The sequence below is a fragment of the Sphaeramia orbicularis genome, chromosome 4 (genome assembly GCF_902148855.1).
Source record: "Sphaeramia orbicularis chromosome 4, fSphaOr1.1, whole genome shotgun sequence".
NCBI lineage: Eukaryota > Metazoa > Chordata > Actinopteri > Kurtiformes > Apogonidae > Sphaeramia > Sphaeramia orbicularis.
Genome location: NC_043960.1, coordinates 32,644,132 through 32,666,088, shown reverse-complemented (window position 1 = coordinate 32,666,088; position 21,957 = coordinate 32,644,132). Strand labels below are relative to the sequence as shown.

Sequence of the window (21,957 nt, the reverse complement as noted above, 5' to 3'; positions counted from 1 at the left end):
CCTTACATATGCATTTGTACTTATTACTGAATCTTTCCAGATCAGAATATTAGAGGAAATCAGAGTTTCCTTAAAGAATCCAATATAAAAACAGCCTCACTAAGGTATTGTTGAATCCTATTATCACACTCTATCTCTTCCAGTTTCTGTCACAGATGTTAACCGATATTGAAAAAATGATTTGCCAAACTGTGGATACATTCACAGCCTCCAGCCTAAACCCTAATCCCAGAGAAAATATCAATAATTGGATGTTGATAAAGCTGTGCACTGAAGAGACACTGTACATACCCTCATCCCTCTTGAGTCCTTTTCTTCACCTAAACATCCAGCGTCAGATTGTTTAAACATTCCTTTCCTAAAACCATCCATCAGCCCCAGAGAAGGGCCCGGGTCCATCCCACATGACTCCTAAACCATCCAGCAGACTTCAGCTCACTGACAATACTTCAAACATTCATACCTCATTTTGTGAGACTGGTGTGTTTTTTTTTTTTTCTGTTTTTCAGTATGCCAGCGAGTACCACACCCATGTACCCGTCTCTACTCAGAAACAAAGAGTGTGCCTGTGTGGGAGGGCGGAGTGTGCCATTACCTGTAAGTCCTATCAGGTCGGGGGTCTCCTGCTCCAGTCATTATAACCCGAAGAGGGCTTTAACTAATGCAAGGATGATGCTTTTTTTCTTTGCAGATACAAACGGACTTATAAAGTACAGCAGGATGTTTGTTATCGAGAGATTTGTGAACCTTTGCTTCCAAAGAAAAGTCAGAGTAAGTCTACAGATCCTGTCTGAACACTGCAGAAGTCTTTTTTTTTTGTGAAAATACATAAATCTGACTGTTTTCATACACTTATATTAACTTTCTTAACAGTCAGAAGAGCAAACAGACAACAATAAAGGTTTGTTTTTTCCACACAATCAACATAATGACATTTATTGTAGTATTTTCCAAACATGTATATGAGCAGCCACTGTAGAGGGTCATAAGATTTTCAGCAACTGTCCTAAAAAATTAGTCTGTTTTGCTGTTTTTTTTACAGAGCACTTGGATACTGATGAAAGGACTGTCATCGCTGTCATGTGAAAGACCTCCTAACTTCAATTTTGGTGTTTATAATCTACTTGAAGTAACTGATTATGGTCATTTTTTTGTGCTGAGAAACCCTGTCATAACCCACTGTATCATCTCAAAAACACATCATCCTCCATCTGAAATTACAGTACGTTTGCATGTGTCGATTTCCGAGAGCTGACTTTGTGGAGCGTTCTTAGCACCGTGGACCAAAATGGACCAAAACATTTATCATTTGCAATGTTGGATTCTTTAAACAAATACATATGCAAAGATAAGCAGTCCTTTGCACCGCATCCGAGACCTTATATACCTCATTTCCATGTCCGTGCTGACACATTAGGAGAGGTTTTTCATTTGTGATTCAGCTGCAGGTTTGTCCCTCAGGGAAATAACTGTAGAGTGTCTCCGATCGTTTTCTTCTGCATCCCCGCGTCTCATTTCAAAGACTTACAGTTCAGCTGTTCTTGATAATGATGCACAGTGTTTTCTGTGTACAATATCTTCCTCTGTGTTTTAGCAGGCATCACTGCTCGCTACTCTGTAAATAGTGTTTATAGGCCATTTTGTAGGTGAATATTTTAATAATAAAAATGTTAAAATGTTGTTTGTGTGCATATTTTGTTTGTGATGGTATTCTATCAAAAATATGACATGGATGGATAGATAGATAGATAGATAGATAGATAGATAGATAGATAGATAGATAGATAGATAGATAGATAGATAGATAGATAGATAGATAGATAGATAGATAGATAGATAGTGCTATAAAAGAACAATTTCACATCCATATTAAAAAAATGGGGTGGGGCACAACCATGCATTTCACTGATGGCACATGATTGAAGACCACTGACCTGACCCCTGGGACCACCACAAAATAAAAGCACACCAAATGCACTGGGTTGTTTTAAAATCAGAGCTGATGTCACACTATTAGGACTGCTGGACTGATTGCAGATACGCCCCATTAGCTCTAAACCTGCATTACTTACTTTGTAGCTATATTTGCATTTTGGATAATCAGCCCACTTGTTGTCTAAACAGAGCTGCGGTTTTTGTGCCGCATTCACTGAACCTCGGAATGTTGCCTTTTAGATGGTCTTTTCTTACTGCATGTTGAAGCGACTGTAGTATAATAATTACAGCTCATCTGCTTGGTGTTGTGGACACATATGTGCCGTTTATTAACAGTCCAATCAAAATTTAACATGCGAAATATTTTAAGTACATTAATTGTGAATGTTTGAATAAAGAAAGCACGTTCATCCGTTATAACCAAATTAAAGGACTATACAAACACAAATTACAGAATAATAAACAAATTGTAAATCAGGGTTGTCATATATACGGCCAAAACCGACCGCCAAAGGATCCAATCTGGTCCATGGGGTGAATTTGTGAAAATTAAAAAATTACCCTGAAGATATTAACAATCAAGAGTATCCAAATCACTTCAGTTCAGGGCCCACATACAGTCCAATTCGATCACAAGTGGATCGGACCAGTGTCTTTGCAAATCTGTACTTAGTAATGCACATGTTTAAATGATAAGCATATTATTGATACAATAGACATAAGATTGTAAAATCTGCACTCATTTTCTTGAGAAATTTCAGGTTGTATGTGGTTGTTTATGTAATTCACATTTTCCAAAGGATGGTTTGTACATGCAAAAATTTTCATAATTTTTTACTAATACAAGCAAAAATTATGGAGTTGTCATTATTTATAGGCTATGATATTATTATTTTATAGGTCCGGCTCACTTTTTCTTTTCTTTTTTTTCTTTTCTTTTATCTATTTATTTCGAACATGCAAAGAAACAAAATAAAACAAAACAAAATAAAACATTTAAATGGACAGAATCACACATACAAGCACATACAAGTCTGAATTTTGCATGGTCGAAAAGGAGTAGGAAGAAGTATAATCTTATTTAATCCTACCCCTCAGTGCTTTTACACCTTTATCACTAATTTAATACAAGAATCCAACAATACTATTTTCCTAATTTTAGCATCGAACCACAACTAATACATAATGCAGTAACTGAACTACACAAAACCAAATGTTCATGCCAGTACAGTCATACAAACAGACTCAACAATTCAAGATTGCAACTTGAGATCATATTGGGCTGTAAGTAAGAAAGTAAGTAAAGTTTTATTTATATAGCACTTTTTAAAACAACATGTTACAAAGTGCTTCACATAAAGGAGAGATAGATCAAATCAAATCAAATTTTAAGCCAATTTACAGAAACCCAACAGGGCTGTGTGTGTGGCCCCTGAACTACACTGGGTTGATACCCCTACTGTAAATATACCGGCTTTCACACATTCGCAATTATGGAATTGACTGTCCCGTCGTACTTGGTATGCGTTAGTTAAAGTATTTCCGACAGCCCGTGAAGGCACCATTCCTATTCCGCAGTCGGAGCCCCCCTTCCTGCTCCGACTGAAAACTGAGACAGTGAGAAAAAGCAACGGGAGGAAAGATCATGGAGGGAGAAAGCTGGATGTAGTAGCTTCTCTGTTACTTTAGACCACTTGTTTCTTATTTCGTTTTCACCCGAGCAAATCAAAGCGTCTGAATGTGGCGAAAGTCGTTGTGTGTTTTACGTGCGCGGAAAACGTCGTAAATCTCCCACCGTTCAAACCTTGGACAGCGGACTGCTCGCGGACGGTTAGCATAACCCAAGTAAAGTTAGCCTGCTCCGGCTAACTTAGCCCGTCTCGGCTAACAGGAGAGGACAAAAACAGCGCAGTGGGAGAAGAGTTTAGGCTAAAAGAGGCGCTGCGGCGGAAAGTAACTAGTAATGTTGCCTCCCGGGATTAACTTCAGATACGGATGAGAAAGATATATGCGACTGGGGAACCCGGAGAAGAACTGCGAGCCAGACGACCACCGCTATGTTGGGGTTGCTTCACGGCTCCGGCAGCCCGTCTGAGTCCCGGGGCTGGCCTCACTCGGTGCTGTGGAGACTGGGGGGCTTTTTCTTCCTCCTGCTGCTGGAAGGGGCCGGCTGCCTGGCCAGTCCCAGCAGCCCTTCAGGCGTCAACAACAACAACAACAACCACCCCAGTGTCAACATTTACATGAGCGTGGAGGAGGTGAAGAAGCTTTTGGGTAAGAATGAGACCAAGTTTAACTCAGTCCAAAGTTTGTGATGTAGTTGTGTGTCTGGATTGTGTTGTCCACATAGCTATAATGTTATTTGTTTAATGCAGTACTGCTCTGGGGTGAAGTTACAAAACTTTTTAAATGAGTTAAAATAGAGCTAATTCTGTATATAGTCTGTGTAATGGGTGTTGAACTAAAAGCCCCATATCAAACTATGACCATGAACTGAGCTTTAACTAGTTTACAGTTCAGTATAATCCATAATTTACAGATTTGTGTGTTATGTTAAATGTCATCCATACTGCCCCTGCTAGCTTGAATATATCCCTTAGATTGTACAAGTCTATAAAGTAAATATCCCTTAACCCTCAAACATATTTCATCTCAAAAGTAGCTCCCATAAGCTGAATAATACTGGGTCATTCAGTAAGTTACCAGCTCATCTAAGATCAACCTGTTCAGGACATGGATTTTCAAGAAAATTTCATTAGAAAACTTCTATACAAGTTATGGATCTTGCATATCAAATATTGTTTGTTTGTTTTTTTTAATTTATAAGATCTATTTTGTCCTCACAACTGAATTATCTTTAGTGTATGTTTTCTAAATATCATCTCTTAAGAACTTCTGTCTATTGATTTGGTTGATATTTGTGTTGAATATTCAAGAAACCATAAAGACTGTTTACATTTTACATTTCTTTATTTAAATAGTTATTGCTGAAATTAAATGGAACATAATTTGTTACTATAAATAATCATTCTTTTCTCAGAAGTAAATATTGTCATTGATTTTTACTTCATCAAAAGTTTGTTCTATCTAGTATTAATACATTTATTAGGCTATATCTGGAAGTTATTTTGTCCTGTATATAAAAACACCCCTCATTAATTTACCCTAAAAAGGATTATTTGAACTTCATTTTAATGTTTGACGATCAAATGCTAATATTCATTGCAGATATAAAGAAAACTGAGATGATGCTTATTAGTATTATATCACTTTTAATATGTTTAGCTAACTTCTTAAGAACTTCTGTCTATTGATTTGGTTGATATTTGTGTCGAATATTCAAGAAATCATAAAGACTGTTTACATTTCTTTATTTAAATAGTTGTTGCTGAAATTAAATGGAACATAATTTATTACCATAAATAATCATTCTTTTCTTAGAAGTAAATATTGTCATTGATTTTTACTTCATCAAAAGTTTGTTCTATCTAGTATTAATACATTTATTAGGCTATATCTGGAAGTTTTTTTGTCCTGTATATAAAAACACCCCTCATTAGTTTATTCTAAAAAGGATTATTTTAACTTTATTTTAATGTTTGATGATCAAATGTTAATATTCATTGCAGATATAAAGAAAACTGAGATGATGCTTATTAGTATTATATCACTTTTAATATGTTTAGCTAACTTCAGTTGTGCATGCAGTTGTTATAACAGGCAGATATTTGTACTATGTTGCTGTTTCTATATGAAGCACACTGAGGTTTCCATTGAATTCATGAAATTTGTTAGTTACAGTGTGTAACAGCTTTGTATGTCGTACACTAGATAATATCATCATGTTTTCTGTGTCTGGACCAAATATTATCTTTATTCATCTTGTTAGTATGCAAACCAGTGATATAGAGAAGGATTTTCCCTTGACATAACCTGAAGGCTGTGGTGAACTTATGAACTGCTACGCACAATGTTGCATTTTGAGTGATGACAAAAATCAACGTTTCCTTCTGAAGAGACAACAGAGACAACAGCATTAGTAAGAAAACAAAATTGTGGTGAAGTTTTCAAGGCTGCACAAAGAAAGGTATGCTGATGAGTCACCAAAAATAGTGGGAAGGAGGAAGTGACTTCACCATACCTTTAAACCACAAACAGAGTGGGATATTTGTAGCTGAGTGTTGAGTTGCAGAGGGGTCCTGAACTGATGTTAAACCGACTGATATTCTTCATCTGCTCGTCAAGGTCAAGCTGGTCTAAATATTGGTCTTAAGTTGTTAATTTATGGTTTACTAAAGATGTGTTTGGTGCAGATTAAACCAGTTATTTGCCATGTGAGTCCCCCTTCGCAGTCTAATGACGGGGTACAAGTGCTGATGTGTAATGTCTTTCTAGAGGGAGGAATCCCATGTCAGAGTTTCTCACATCGACTGGTGTTCTGCTTGAAATAGAAACCTTGTGATGTTTTCAGCATTTTCAGCTCAGGTGTGCATCATCACGCTATCTGGGACAAAGCGTGTCCTGATTTTAAAACAGGAGGTCCTATTGGCTTCATTCCACTGTATAGGTGCAGACTTCATCTGGTGCCAGCTATGAAACACAAATGCTGGTTTGTTTGTAATTATGTTTAGGCCTTTTGATGCTAAAACATCTTATTTATGTAAATCTGTGCCACATATGCCAGCTCTTTAATGATTTGCAGCTTGCTCCATGCATTGCAGAGCTTTAAAGGTAGGCTAAATGGTATGGTTTTGGTCTCTGGCTCTAAAGCTATGAAAACATTTCAGCTCTTTTTCCTCTCTGTATAATCTAACTGGTGTTAGACCATAGGCTGACTTTGTCCCTTTTGGTTTCTCTTGTTCTCCATCACGCTATAGTTAATCTTGTGTTGCCAGACCAGGGCCTCTCTCGTGGTTTGCTTGAAACCTTGTCTGGCTGTATGGAGAAATCTCTTAATGTTTGACAACTATGTGTGTAGAGCTAAAAGTATGCAAGAACAGAAACTTCCATGATGTACTGGCCACTGTTGGAAAAGAACATGAGAGTGTGACAGTTTCCTCCTGCTGAGGTGTCTCGCTGTAGATTCCAACAGTTTTAAAGAGTGAACTCCATGGTTTCAGATGTGTCTGGGTGCCCATCAGTTGTCAGCCCTGTGTGCACATATATAGTGCATATGCCTACAACTTCCTGTTTACAAAAATGGCATGTAATCTACCAGAATAGTTGTTTAAACCACAGACTGTCTGTAAATGTAGCTATGAGTTTCTAGAGAATGCTGTGTCCAGAGTAGAGAAGTGGACATGGTTCTCACAGGATGGGAATCGGAGCAGAGTGGATGCAGCAGCTGTTTGTATTCTCAGGTGTTTGGACCTGCTGTAGAAGTAGAACCACAGGTGTAACTGATACCTGTACTTAGCCCCACTAGTGAAATAGTTTGTGCAGCAGTGCATAGAAACTACTGTAGGAAACTGAAACGGAGCATTTAAAAATAATGTTTCATGCTTAATGTACTGTGCTCTTCTTGTTTTAACATGTGCAAATGTCTCAACAATATCTTAAACTGTGAATACTGGCAGATTTAACTGCTGAGGCTTTTTCTCAGACTGCAGACAAATAAGATTTTCCCCAAACCAATCTCTTGGACAGACTGTTCACACTTTAAATGCAGGTTATCAGATCAGCCCGGTGTTAAGGCGTCACCACCCAATCTGAGTGGGTTGCCGTGGTAATGATGTCAGCATCTGTGACCACATAGCTACACCGGGGATATGTTTTTCCAAAATTCAGGTACTTTTCGGCATTACATGTAGTGAAGCCTCCCCAGCAGACCATAGACCATGTTCCATACTGTGGTACTCTGATAGTTGCGGTGTGTAGTCTGCTCAGAACTTCCATCCCTCTGTCTCTGACATTGTCGTTTTTGTTGAATGTTGAGTGACACAAAAGACACAAAACATCAGTTTTGAGCAGTCAAGAGTATTAAGACTGAGATGCAGAGTGGCAATGCATATGGCTTGATCAAATTAGCAGAAACCAGACTTTTTTTTGGTACTGAATGGATTCTTGCTGGCGGTCTGAAGAAGGCCTTAAAGGTAAATTATGTAACATTTCTTGCTTGTGTTTTTAAAACGTTCAATCTTTGCCCCCCTCTCTGTGAGTGGAAGTTAATCAAGCAATAGATTATGTGGTAAAATGAGCAGTAAAATATGTAAAAAAAAAAAAAAAAAAGAAAAAAAGCCATGAAATAAAAAAAATAAAGCATTATTATTTTCCTTAGTGGTTATGATCTAAAACACCTGGCCACACCATTTTTGGACACAGTTTTTTCTCACACAGAATTGATATATACCGATTCAATGCAGAATAAACTGGAGTCACTTCATTTTTCTATTATTCTACACATACACATTGCGCCACATTTGTCATTGATTGGCTGTAGATACAAATTCACTGCCTGGAGCTGGACACCCAGAAAAACCCTAAACACAGCAAAACAAGAGGAAAATAGAAAATACAGGCAGAGGTTAATACATCACCACACACTGACAGAGGTTCAGAATTAATGATTAAGTGTGCTATTATTATGAGTCTACATGTTTTTGTAGGAAAACGTTCATGTTCATGTGTCCAAAGTGTTGTTTTAGTTGCTCACTCAGTTGTGTAAATGTCAGATAACACAAAGCAAATTGAATGATCATGTCCTATATTTGGATAACGTACAACGTACTTCAATAAAAATCAGACACCATTGTTTTGATAGAAAATATACTTTCATACTAACAAGGAAATTACACCATTGATGTGCCATCAGTCAAATGGGGGTCAAGGGAGCGATCGAATGCTGCTTTTCCACTACCGATATCAGCTCAGTTTGGCAGCATTTCCACTGTGGGTATAGTATATGAGTATACTTTCTCAGTGCGGCTGCTTTCTCTAGTGACGGAGCATAAACTATTGTGACATGATCTTCAGAGTGACTGCAGCTGAACTTGGAACAGTGGATATGAATGAAAGATCATTTTCAGGGAGAATATAGTTGTTGGTACTTAGAATATGTGATCAGTTTATCAGGATAGAGCCTACTTAAAAATTTGCTCTTATATTTTCAGATTTCCCTCCTACCTTTACTTGGAATCCCACATCTCAACAAAATGACACATTATGTATCGATACAGTGATGATTCTGGCTTTAACCATCTGTGATCTGAACAATTGTATGTCATGATTAGTATCACCTTGGCCTGCATGGAATCACAGCAAAAGTAGTACTAGAAATATTATCTGATGCTCTGGTGGTCCCTCTTTTCACTCAGTAGAAATGCCAAAACACAAAGCGGTACAAAGTCATGGCAAGTCAAACTGATACAGTCAGTGGAAAAGTATCATAACAGCCTGCTCATCCATTTTTTCCAAAAAATTTCAATGCCCATGATTGTTAGTTTTTACTCAGCTGTAAGTGTCCCATCCACTTTTTCTAAACATTGAATTGTACTAGTGTTCACTGGTGGCACACACACACACACACACACACACACACACACACACACACACACACACACACATACACAAATGTGCCATTTTCAGTGTGTATGATGTGTAGTTTGACTCTTTGTCCATTGTGAATAAGATCCGTACTGGAAATCTTCGGAATGTGACTGTCAGATAGAGCAAAGCAAATCCAGTGATGGTGTCCCATACCCTGACAAAATACTTCAGGGTCCAATCAAGCGAAAGTGAACATCAACACATGAAAAAGTAAATTTGCACATTATCAAGTCACCTCATTTTTTAGCCAAAGATCTCTATTTTATGGAACTGTTATCCTTTTTAAAATACTTGTAGAAAAAAAGTTACAACCGATTTTATCGATTGTACTTTTTACACCATAGCCATAGCTCGAATTTGCCGCTAAAAATTATATCTAAAAAATTTGAAAACTCATTCAGTCTGTTGATTATATAAATGATTGTTAAGTTTCAAGTATTAGATTTTCATTATTTTGTGAATGTTAGTGATATTTATAAGTTTGAACATTTGTGAGTAGCTTGAAAGGCCCTGTCCACGTGTTACCACAAAAATACCAATTTTTAATTTTCAGTTCCTTATAATTCAGATATTTGAGTGAAACTTTCAGAAAGTAATGATCTTTTGATACATTTTAGGTGATGCATACAATGGTAAAGAGTCGTCCACGTGTTACAATGGCAGCCTGTTCACGTGTTACTACATTCTCATGTCAATAAAACAGACTTTTCAATATTTTACTCCAAAATTAATTTTCAGCATAGTTGAATGTAATATCTAAAAGGTTTTGTCCTACTTGATATCAATTTATGTTGAGAATGGCATGTTTTGGATGTTTGCATAAAGCTTAAAAAAAATTCATGTCCATTTCAAGTCCACGTGTTACCAAGCAATAATTTGACATTTTTCACCCCAAAATTTTATCTTCCCAAATTTTGTTATACATAATGTTAAAGTGCTTATAAATACCTACTCAAATATGTATAACGCATGCATATAACTTACTCTGCTTACATTACAGAGACTGTTGAATACGAAATGTGTCCACATGTTACCACTTGATCGGACCCTTCAGTATTAATGAGACAACGTTGTTTTGATGGAAAGTGTACTTGGCCTGACTTGTTACTGAAGGGAACTGGATTTTTTTCTGATATAGCGATGAGATGTTATTTCAGTACATGGTATAGTAAAGTGTGGTCTTTGCTTTTTAAACATACATGTCTCTTCAGGATTCCCCCCTTTTGATAACTTTCCCAAACCTGATTCTCCGGGGGATGGGGAGGAAAATGTACCGGAAAATGTCACGGCTGAATTGCACCGGGGTTTTTGCATACACAGCATGTTTGTCTTTTGATGAAATGCAGCATCCCTGATTGTTTCTGCATATGACTAATGGGTGGTGAACTGTCCGTCTCCCAAACCTCTGCGCTCACTCTCAGCCTCACTTGCATTCCTGCCCCTCAGCTCCTATATCCGCTCAAGACCTGTATCCTGAAGCTGAATAGCGCTGCAGCTGCCGGGCAAAATTAGATTACTGCAGTGATCGCCAGCCCAGAGGACCTGCTTCTGCTCAAACAAATGTAAAATATTCCTGCAGCCTCTCATTGTTTTGTAGTTGTAGAGATGACGTGTTCAGTTACTGCATCACAGTGTTCACTAAACCACAGATTTAATAGCTTTCTGTCTTTCTCACTTTCCTGGCTTTGTTACATTCATTGAAAAGGACAAGAACTGAGGCATAAAAGTAGTTTTCTGTGCATCCAGGCCTTATTTGCTGTTCCCTGTAATAATGATGACCTTTTAGTTTTCCATGGGAGAATCACCACCAGCGGGTTTGATCCCAAGGAAATTACTCCGGAGGATTTTTTTTTCTCGATGGAAAGTAAGCTTTAAGAGAGCCTGTTTTCTTGCACTTCCATGTCATACTTGTCGTAGTCTTGCTGGGATTTTTCAGCAAAACCAGAGCTCCACAGCCCCCGACCAAAATTAGTATTGCATAGACAAAATAAACAGTTATGATTAGTTTTTTCCAATACTTTCTGCTTTTTGGAATTGAGAGATGTTTTGTCTATTACAGCTGGATTGATTATTTAAGTTTTTTTGGATGAATTCATAAATAATAGTTTTCTACTTGAAAGTCCAACATCTTGTAAAAGCAGCAGCGTGTTGCATATCATTTTTGTACTTGGAGGGTCTCAAGCATGTCGGCTAAAAAAGCCTTGGTCCTGTGTCCTCCGGAGAGCTGAAAGGCAGGCCACGGCTTTGAAAAGGAGCCTGTGAACAGCCAGGAGTGATTGGCAGCAGTATTCATTTCCTTCATGGCACTCTGCAAGCATCCTGCGGTTGAATAGGGGAGCCCCCCACTTTCACATCCTTTGTCTTGGAGCTGCTGCACCCACAGCAGGTTTTGTAAAGCAACAACCCAAAAATTAGATGCCACTTCTGGATTTTCTATACAGAGACTTCAGCGCAAGGTTATTATAGTTTTGCATTTTTTGGTAGTTTTTACTTAGGTTTTACTTTTGGTTTTCAGTGCAGTTTAGTGTTTTTGAGTTTGCCAGTTTAGTTTGTCTTTTTTTTTTTTTAAATTTATTTCTGGAGAATCATTTTTGTCAGTTTCTATTATTTTTAGTTTTTCTTCTAATATGGAGTGTTTTACAGGGTTGAGATTCAGAAAAATTTAAATGTTTTGAGTAATAAAAACATCAGAATCTAAACGAATGTATTCTCTCAGGTGTTCTTCACACATAGGAGGCAGTCATTGTGTCAGATGCGGTCAAATTGGTAGCACAGATGTTTGACATGGTTATGATCTGCTACTGTGGAACTGGTACAACTACAAACTGGACAAGTTTTATTCCACCTATAATACTAAGCTTATGTGTCAAAGACAGGAAACAAAAGCTTCTTTGTCTGTAACATTTCGTATATTGTAATTATTGTTGTTCGTTTCAGTCAGTGCTTGTAGACTTGCATGATATGAGGATAATCTGTAATGTGCAGTGACATTGTTTGACATTGCAATGAAGATATGACTTGAATTAATGAAAAATAGAAACCTCACAATTGCCAACAAATTGATTTGAGTTAATCAATAGTAGCTAGAGTTTTATTTGATTGACCACAATCACAATTTTATAGCTTTTTGTAAAACTTAGGCAATTTTCAATTAAACTATAATGTGCTTTCCTCTAGTTTTATTTGTGGTTTCTGGAGGGTTAGGGTATGTGTGATGGCTTTTTATCATTATGACTAGAAACCACATTTTGCATAATTTTGGACCAACATTAAGACAATATTTGGACAATATAGAGATCAAGTAAACACTAGTTAACATTTTTCTGTACATACAGCTGCAATGGTTCCATTAATTACCCAGATTGTGGCCTAATTTGTCCTGCTGGAGTTTTGTAATGAATCAGAAATGTTTTTATACTCTACATACATAACTCTAAAACATCTGTTTAAATCCATCTTGCTGCATGTTCAGAAACAGGACGTGCAGCTGTCGGACTCAGTAATTCTTCATCATTACCTCCGCCAAGGAGGTTATGTTTTTGCCAGGGTTTGTTTGTTTGTCTGTTTGTCTGTCCGTTAGTATGCAACATAACTCAAAAAGTTATGGACAGATTTTGATGAAATTTTCAGGGTTTGTTGGAAATGGGATAAGGAAGAAATGATTAAATTTTGGTGGTGATCGGGGGTGGGGGGGCCCACGGGGGCGGGGCGCAGACCAGAAAATTTCATCAAAATCTGTCCATAACTTTTTGAGTTATGTTGCACACTAACGGACAGACAAGCAGACAGACAAACAAACCCTGGCAAAAACATAACCTCCTTGGCGTGGGGGGGCCCACGGGGGGGGGGGGCCACTGATCAGCCTTGGCGGAGGTCTGCGCTCTCCGAGTGCTTCTAGTTATTTCTTCATCAGCAGGAAAACAACATGATATACAAACCACGCAAGTTAATTTTGGACTAGGGATGCAAATTATCGATTAATTCATTAATCATTAGTTGGTTGACCTTATCGATTAATTAATTGATAAGCGGCAATTTTCCTGAGAACCTGAGAATTTCTTTTTCAATATGGTCGATAAGAATAAAAGCTAAATATATTTCATATACTTAATGAAAAAAGCATGTCATATTCCTTAATGATTGATTTATTGAACCATTGGATACAGTCAGTGTTTCTTGTGGAATTCATTTGTTGATGTGGCAATATGTAATGGGGGGGGGTGCACGCGCGTGTGTTTCGCCAGTGGGTAGGTGGGTGCACATGCGTGCGTTTCGTAGATGCGTGTGTTTATGTGTATGTGTGTGTGTGGGTGGGTGGGTGTTCTCGGCTGCACACGCGCAGTTCAGCCAGGGGATGCGTGCGTATTGGTTGGTAACCGTACACGTGCATGCGTCACTTTCCGTCCTACTTCTGCGGTGGTACGGGGCGGTACAGTCTGTGCCCCCACAGAAGTGAAAGTGAAACTTTTTGCTCATTCATCTTTTCTCCACCTCCTGAAGCTTCGCAAATGCATTTCATACCTGTGGCCCGAATCAGGAGCCTGGAGGATGTTTTCAACTTCTGTCTCACTGACCGTGGACAAGGCCACCCTCCAGGGAAAACGCTCCGATACCGACCCCTCATTTGTGCGTGTATTTATTCGGGGGTGCACCGCTCCCACAAACAGACGAGCTGGTCTGTGTTCAGCTCCACATTGTCCATAAAGCCATTCTAACTCATCAACGCCATGATCTGGTTCGATGACTGGCTATCCCAGCCGCAGCGTCGCAGCGCGAACAAACCGTCAGCCTCCGGACAGGTGTGGGCTGGTGGACAAGGGCAATTAACCGACAATTAATAATTTAATTGAGTAAATTCTTATCGACAATAAATCATTAGTCGATTAATTGTTTACATCCCTATTTCGGACTAAAACACAGTAAATATCATTATCAAAGGACTACTAGTGGCTTATGCTAGGAACATTAATGCTACAAACCCATTGGTTAGTGCAAAGCTATCTATGAAGTAGAAGAGGCCGGTCTTTACGATTTTTTGCCAATCACAGTCTGGAGGTTTAGTGATTATTCAGCCCTAATAAGAAGTGGATTTAACATATAAAAAAATGAATTTTAACATCAAAACAAAATTTGAAACATAACTATGACCCAAAAAACAACTGTGAGGTTTTAGTCCAAATTAGAAGTATTGCACAAAGGACCGCAGCTGTATTAAAGTTACAGAGAAAATACTATAACTGGTTAAGATACCAAAAAATCCACTGATGGGTTACGCTGATTGAATGTTTCTGTTTTGATGAATCTTGAAGAAAAACTAGCATCAGGAAAAGTTGAACCCTGATATATTACAAGTCTCCTGTTTTTTCAGATTTTTTTGAAAACATTAGATGTATTTTGGGAAATAGACTTTGCTAACCTAAAACAAACACAACTGTTTGACCTTACACACATGTACAGTCCAGGCTTTCCAGCTGCTGCTTTACTCACAAAGCTGCCCATGTAAAACAGGATCCAAATATAGATGAGTAAGCAGCCGTGTGACACCTCTTAAATGACCCCTCAGTCGCCTCCAGATGAAATCACCCTGCCACAAACAGCTGATCATTTTTCAGTAAACCATTTGATATTTGTTGAGTAAACGCCGGTGCCTCTTTGAGCAACAAATAGGCATCAATAAGGTGTCTATAATGGGACAGCGGCAGACAGTCTCACTCAGATTCCTCCCCCTGCCTTCATCCTTGTCTGCCTTCAGGGCACTTCAAGGAATAAAAGAAGGATTCATATGCATGGCTTCTTTGAAGTAAGGCAAAGAAAACCACTGAGATTGTGGCTTAATGTGTGTTTATCTGCTGCCTGTGACAGAGATGAGAGGTCACAGTTTTAGCAGCCTGTTACAGTGTTTGATGATACTTTTAGAGAACATATTTCCCTTATCCTTATATATTGTGTTTTCCTTTGGTGCATTGTACCCTGTCATGCTCATTCTTTCCTGAAATTGCCAGGAGTAAATCCTGAAGTGATTGATCATTGCAGCAATGCACCAAAGCTTGGCTGCAGCTAACTTGTCTTTCTTTTGGCAGGGACACTGTGTGGCTGGCAGTGAGTGTCAGATCTCTTTTGGGCATTTGTTAATGGAACAGTAGAGAGTAGAGAGGATATGAGGGTAGAGAGATGGACAATGTGGTGCCATAAATGTTAAGCTTTTATGCGAAGTGTCAGACCTATAATCATTCCAGTTTACATCAGGGTTTTCTGAGGGCTTAGGTGCTAAGTGGGTTCCAGCATTTTCCCAAAGCTTGTGTAAGACTTGGGTGCAGGCAATAATTTTTTCCCCCTATAAAAAAATCAACAGTTTCATATAATTTTCACCATTATCATAACCATATGCGTCGACAAAAATTGAAAGCTTGAGTAGATGAAATACCACACATCATCCAAAAAGCTTAAAAACAAAACTTGTTGAAGACGTCCACTGGGGACCAGGTGGGGTCCTACAATTATTCCGACTTATGCGCAGCCCTAAATGGCTTTTGTGCTTCACATAAGTCTTCTAATGTTAAGGAACTCCCTGTACAGGAGCTGAAGTGTTTGTACATGTGTGTCTAAAATATAATCAAGTGTATATTTGCTGTAAAACTGGTAAAATCTTAGTAGACAGATAAAACTCATCCTCTTACTGGTCGAGGGGTTTTCAGCAGTTGGTAGTTTGTTGTAGCTTTCTTTTTTTCATGGTCTCTGCCGTGGCCTGTCAGTGTGAGCTCCAGTGGGATGTCAGAACATTTCCTGCTGAAATTTAGAGGATGTTATTACAGCAAAGTGTGGCTATTTGAGTTTCAGAGCCAAATAAACATTTTCTGGAACATTACTGCCACAACAGCTAATTAGTGAATTTATTTATCAATTTAACATTTGAGCTTTTGAAATGAACATAAGGGAGTTGATGAACTGTATTTTGGTTTTGATTGTTTGTTACCATCGATAGATTTAATCTTCGGTTAAAGGATGGACTTTTCTCTTTGTCTGGGTGAACATAGCCACCATGACAACACGTGTTGGTTTGTCAACTACTGTTTCAACATCACCATCTTGGTTTTTTGGCACCAGAAGTGACTTGGGAAGCACAATGGATAACTAAACTAATGTTAATTTGCCAAAAAAAACCCAAAAACATTAACCATTCTGCTAATTGGGGAATGTTCAACCAAAGATATATAGGCTAAAGACAAAAGATTCCATTCATAATATTTTCTGTGTTGATGAAAATGTAACAGCTAATCTTCAGCTAATTTGCTTAACCTTCTATCACGTGTATAACATCCTGACATCCCTGAATGCTCTCCCAAAATTTACAATGGTAGTTTTGTGGTTCAACAGAGTGGATCTCTTAAGTGTGATGAGAGAGATTAGTGACATATTTGGTGAGTTTGGTTTTGACATAAAGAATAAAAAAAAGTTTAATGAAAACAGTTGTGTGTTTGGTCCATGGTTCGGCTACACGATCAGATGTAAAAATTGTTGTTTTTTTTTTAGTGTTAGCTAATATCAGGTAGCGTCGTCATCTGTTCATCTATGGATAAGAAATTAAAAATCATCACAGGGTGTCCGATTCTTCTAGAACCAACTATTTCCTCTAAATAGTTGTTTATTCAGGGAAACATAGTCACTTCTCCCATAGGACTCCATTCAGATAGATGAAACTCTGGTCTCCCTTTGAAGACCCAGAGGCCGTGACATGTTTACACTAGAAGATTGTAATCTTTTATCTTTATTCTTTGGTTAAACCTCACGAGTGTCTTAAGCCACTACAAGATACTAAATATGAACACATACAGCAGTGTAGTGTTTGATAACTTTAATGTCAACTTTGTGTAATGTGTGAACACAGTGATTAGCTGACAGAACTAAAAACACAAAACTGTATTAATGCTAATGTTATCTGATATGACTATAGAACTGTTGGGTATATCAGTGCCATTGATAAATAAAATAATATTTACAGCTTTATTATAATTTCCATGTATTCCATGTATTTTATAATTATGAATCATTGTATAGTCATGTCCATGTTGTAGCATGTTATCATTACATTTATTTATTTATTTTTTTGGATTTTGTATGTATTTTTAATTTGAGATGCTCATTATTTTGATCAGACCATAAAACAGGCCAACGGATTCTGTAATTTGGGTTATTTTGTGCAGTCTGTCAATATATTTTCAGTTCGGTCAACCTAGATTTGGGGTTCAGTACATGTAATTCATTTCCAAAATCATTTCTTCTTCAGTCATGAGGTCTTTTGGACTTGGATCCCCTCTCTCCTGTCTCGTTGGTACCTTTGGTTTTGTTTTGGGTTTCCGCTTGATAGGGTTTCAGGCGGGCCCTCATTTTCTCCCTCCTTGGTTAATGTGGTCAGTGTCTTCCTTCTTACTGAGAGGCTGGTGGGAGTGTTTATCTCCCGAGCGCTCAGGGATGGAGGCTTTGGGAGGTATAGTGCCTGCTCTGTGCACAAGAGGCTCTTTGTTGTATCTGTCCTAGACCTTGCCACCTGGCCACTGCCACCTTTTGTTCTCCTCTTACAAAGTCTGCAACGTGATCCGCAGTCTGCCAGAGAAAATGGACTGTAGAGTCTCAACCCATCAGAACTACTTTTTAGTACATCTAAGACTGAGTTTATATCTGATGTTACGTTAAAAGTTATGACAAGTGGGAATGACTACTACGTATCCATGACAGGGAAGCAAAGTAAGGAGAAAATGAGAGGAAGAAGTGAATACTGTTCCCCTCCACAGTTAAAAGAATATTAATGTGCCCTTTAACAAACCTGAACTTGACTTCAGTGGAGCTGCTCTGTTACCAGGGCCAGAGTACTGATTGTACTTGGCAGCTCTAAAGTCTAATGGCTTAGTGGCTCATGAATGTTATGCTGATTTCAGACTGCATAGTATTTGGGTCTGTTAAGATGTTCACAGAGTCAGATGAGGTTATTACAGAGTCATAAATTCAGAAACAGACAAACTACGCATGGCTTACTGACCAGACATTGCATTCTTTTTTCTTTTCAACTCATGGGAAGAAGAATGTAAACAAAAAATGGAGCAGTGTGTACCAAGTCAGGAGAGTCAATGGCATTATTGCCCAACTGTTGCAAAGTGCAATATCCAAATTAGAGGAGCTCTCTCCTACAAATCATATTCTCTACGTTTAAAGAACATACTTTTTGGGTATAAAACCCAGAAAAAAAAATCACCCTTTTTTGGTGGATCCAGAGATATAGATAGGCCAATATTAGCCTTGATGTCTGACATGAGTTATTAGCATTTAAGATTTAATTTGTGTGACTCCTTCACAAATAAAGTGATTAAAGCCTTAAAAGCTTTAAACAGTTAAGTTATTTATATATACATATATATATATATATATATATATATATATATATATATATATATATATATATATATATATATATGGAATAGTTCTACAGTGTTTTCCTTGGCCCATAATAGGTAACTAAGAATGGCGAAAATAAAATTAAAAGTAAAAGTAAACTGTAAACTATAAAATAAATGAAATATCATTGGTATTGGCCAGGAATTTCACAGCCTGTTCACCCATAGCATATTTATGTATGGAAATGAAATGCTAAAATTACCATTTCCACTTATGTTGTTGCACATATCTCATGGTAATATCTGTCAAAATTATAACAGCATTGCAATATTGGCTATCTTGTGTTTTGAAAAGCCTAAAATAAAAGAAAGTTGGTCAGTGGAAGTGAAGTAATCTGTTGTGATAGTGGCGTTCTTTTTGTCAGGGTTTTGTGAGACGTCCCAGATGCTTTATTGGTTGTCATCCACTATGAAACATTATGGTCAGGGATTAAAAAAAGGTTCCAGTTGAAAATTGGCTCCTAATTGTCCAGTGCCATGAAGCTGTATGCCTCAGAACTTATCAACTACTATTAACTCATGCATCTGTGCTGCCATTTTTTTTAATCGATTAGGAATCAACAAGGTGAAAAATAAAAGACTAGTAAGGAGTTGTGATAGACAGAAGTATTTTAAATTTCCATCTTAATACACTATATGAGATAAAACAATTGTCAGTCCTCATTGTCATTCACAACCTGAACTGATTATCCACATTTTACCAGATTGAGTCATAATGTGGTTGATATTATCTCGTCTGAACAGGGTATTAGTCTCTCTTTAGTGTCCTTCCTAATGTGACTGCAGTGTATAGCCTTTTCTCTGAGTCTAAGCCAAAAACAACATGAGGCTTCATCCTGGCAGCAGTATGCAGGTCTACTGCTGATGTTCGTCCTCGCAACTGAGCTACACACATCTGCACTGTATGAACTGTCCACAAACAGAGGGAACAGGCTGTAAAGTATCCTTGGCAAGGAAGCCTCATATTGGCTTGAGCGGGCAGCAGTAGAACTTTGGTTGTGTCCTCTGTCTCTTTCACTGGAGTTGCATTAGTTTAATAGACCTGTCCTTTAGAAGTCCTTCTGTAATCCTATAATCCAGTTTGTCCTCATTTATGTTTGTCCCTGTTCTCCTTAGCTTTTGTTATGTTGCAGATTTTTTTCCACATACACTGATAACTTGCAGACTAACGCAAAAACTAAAATTTTTACTGTATGACTTGTGCAGCGTTCATTATATAGGTGAAACAGCTTGACACAAGTCTGTCATTTGTCACCTCATTATGTATATATCATCAGATGGAAGTATGGAAAACCACATGACATTTAATCACCTTGCTGCAAAAGTCACATTGCTGATCTGATGATGGACTTTAACCAGAGTTTAGAATAAACAGTGAATGAAAAGTGAGCTGTAATACATATTTTAATAAATGACTCCTGTGGCTGCGTGTAGCTGTAGGGAGAATAGAGTGTCAAAGGAGCCTAGTTTTATCCAAACATAGTTGTACATGTTAGTATGTGCATAATGATCGAGGGGCTTGCTGAGCTTTTATTTAGGTTAATTCATGACAAATGGGTTTCACTGAGGCAGAATGGAATATGGGACGTATCCTTGTTTAATAGCTGAAAATAAGAAATGAACATAGAAACACCGTCCCACCAAAGGTCACGTTTCATTTATTTTGTTCAATATGAAAACCAGATTTCACTCTAAAATCCAAGTGCTAAGTTTGAATATTCTCTGTCAGAGTTGGACATTTTCAGACCAATGCAGCTGCTGCAGTGTGTTCAGCCTGGCTCTTGTTAATGGCTTGACACCTGCAGCGAGCAATGTACAGTGGGAAATAATCCCATATAACATTTAGAGCTGCCAAGTTGTGGGGCAGGACTTCACAGCTCTTCATTAGCATTTCTGTGTCTTGCAGCACTTTCACCTAAGGATCTTTATGCCCTATGGCCAAACACCAACTAAGTGAGGATCTTGTTTATTGGCACACCCTCTGTTAATGCAGTTTTCCCATTGCAGAGAGCAGGAAGCATGAATCAGAGATGATCCTTCAGCACATGGTTCATCCTCTGTAACCTCAGGAACCACCTTGTCCCTGTCCACAGTCTGTGTACACCAACAGCCTCCTGTTCCATGCGCTTCCTGTTTGGGAGTTCAGATGGCTGCAGAGCTGTGGGAGGGACAAACATGAGCCAGTCTCGGGGCCTCTAAGCCCAGCTGCATAGTCTGAATAGTCTGAACTGGAGTCAGACTACGCAATGAGAATTGTCATTTATTACTGCTAGGGTCTGGTGTATTTGAACACGAGGATGTCCTTGGAGGAGAGTCAGTATAAACTAAATATCACTATTTTCCAGTTGCTTTTGTTGAGACAAGACCTGTGGAAAAGTGGAAAATCAGAACTACTCATTACTACCAAAACAGTTATGGAAGACCAGAACTAGGTGCATTGTAAATGAATTCCTAAATACGACATAAAAATTCAGTAATTATTGGCTAAAGAAGTGATGGAATTTCAAAATGAATTTAAAAGAGAAACAAGTTGCCGAATTCTAAAATCAGAGAGTAACTTCCTTTTTAATGTTCTATTCTAATCCCCTTATGAATCCAACTGTGTCTTAATGGATTAATATTTCATTAATTAATTCTTTCTGTTTTTGTTGCTGATTGTAATGTCAAACACTGAACTAACATTTTGATTTATTTATGGAAGATGATCCCACTAAGACACATATGTACGCGGTCCTGGTCAAAATGGCAGTAACTAATAATTTCACACATAAAACACACCAAGAAACATAAAAAAGATCAAAGAGGAGTCCAAATTCAGCCAAATCAACATAATAATTATAAATGAATGAATCTGATGAAAAGAGACATTTCTCCAAGCTTGTGTCAAGGTACGGAGTAAAGCAGCTGAGTTGCATCTTAGAAAATGCTAAGAGTAAATACAGGTGACAGTCATGTATTTAACCCCCCTACCTACCTGAAAATGCCCGTTATGGTTAAAGTCTTTGTCACAGAGATTTTTTATACAATCTGA

General features: G+C 37.9%; 2 protein-coding genes across 5 annotated transcripts in view; both read left to right on the top strand.

The window, feature by feature from the left end:
* The window catches only part of sned1 (sushi, nidogen and EGF-like domains 1), a 38,225-nt gene extending 36,545 nt beyond the window's left edge, over positions 1-1,680 (top strand). The window contains exons 30-33 of one of the 2 annotated variants that reach the window (XM_030132225.1): positions 510-597; positions 692-771; positions 874-901; positions 1,043-1,680. In XM_030132225.1, the coding sequence (XP_029988085.1) occupies positions 510-597; positions 692-771; positions 874-899 (194 nt within the window). In that variant the 3' untranslated portion in view covers positions 900-901; positions 1,043-1,680. The remainder of the gene's footprint in view (positions 1-509; positions 598-691; positions 772-873; positions 902-1,042) is intronic. The other variant, XM_030132224.1, reaches the window with a different exon arrangement.
* Positions 1,681-3,518: 1,838 nt separating this feature from the next.
* The window catches only part of ryk (receptor like tyrosine kinase), a 52,092-nt gene continuing 33,653 nt past the window's right edge, over positions 3,519-21,957 (top strand). For 2 of the 3 annotated variants that reach the window (XM_030132790.1, XM_030132789.1), the window contains exon 1: positions 3,519-4,209. In XM_030132790.1, the coding sequence (XP_029988650.1) occupies positions 3,993-4,209 (217 nt within the window). In that variant the 5' untranslated portion in view covers positions 3,519-3,992. The remainder of the gene's footprint in view (positions 4,210-21,957) is intronic. The other variant, XM_030132791.1, reaches the window with a different exon arrangement.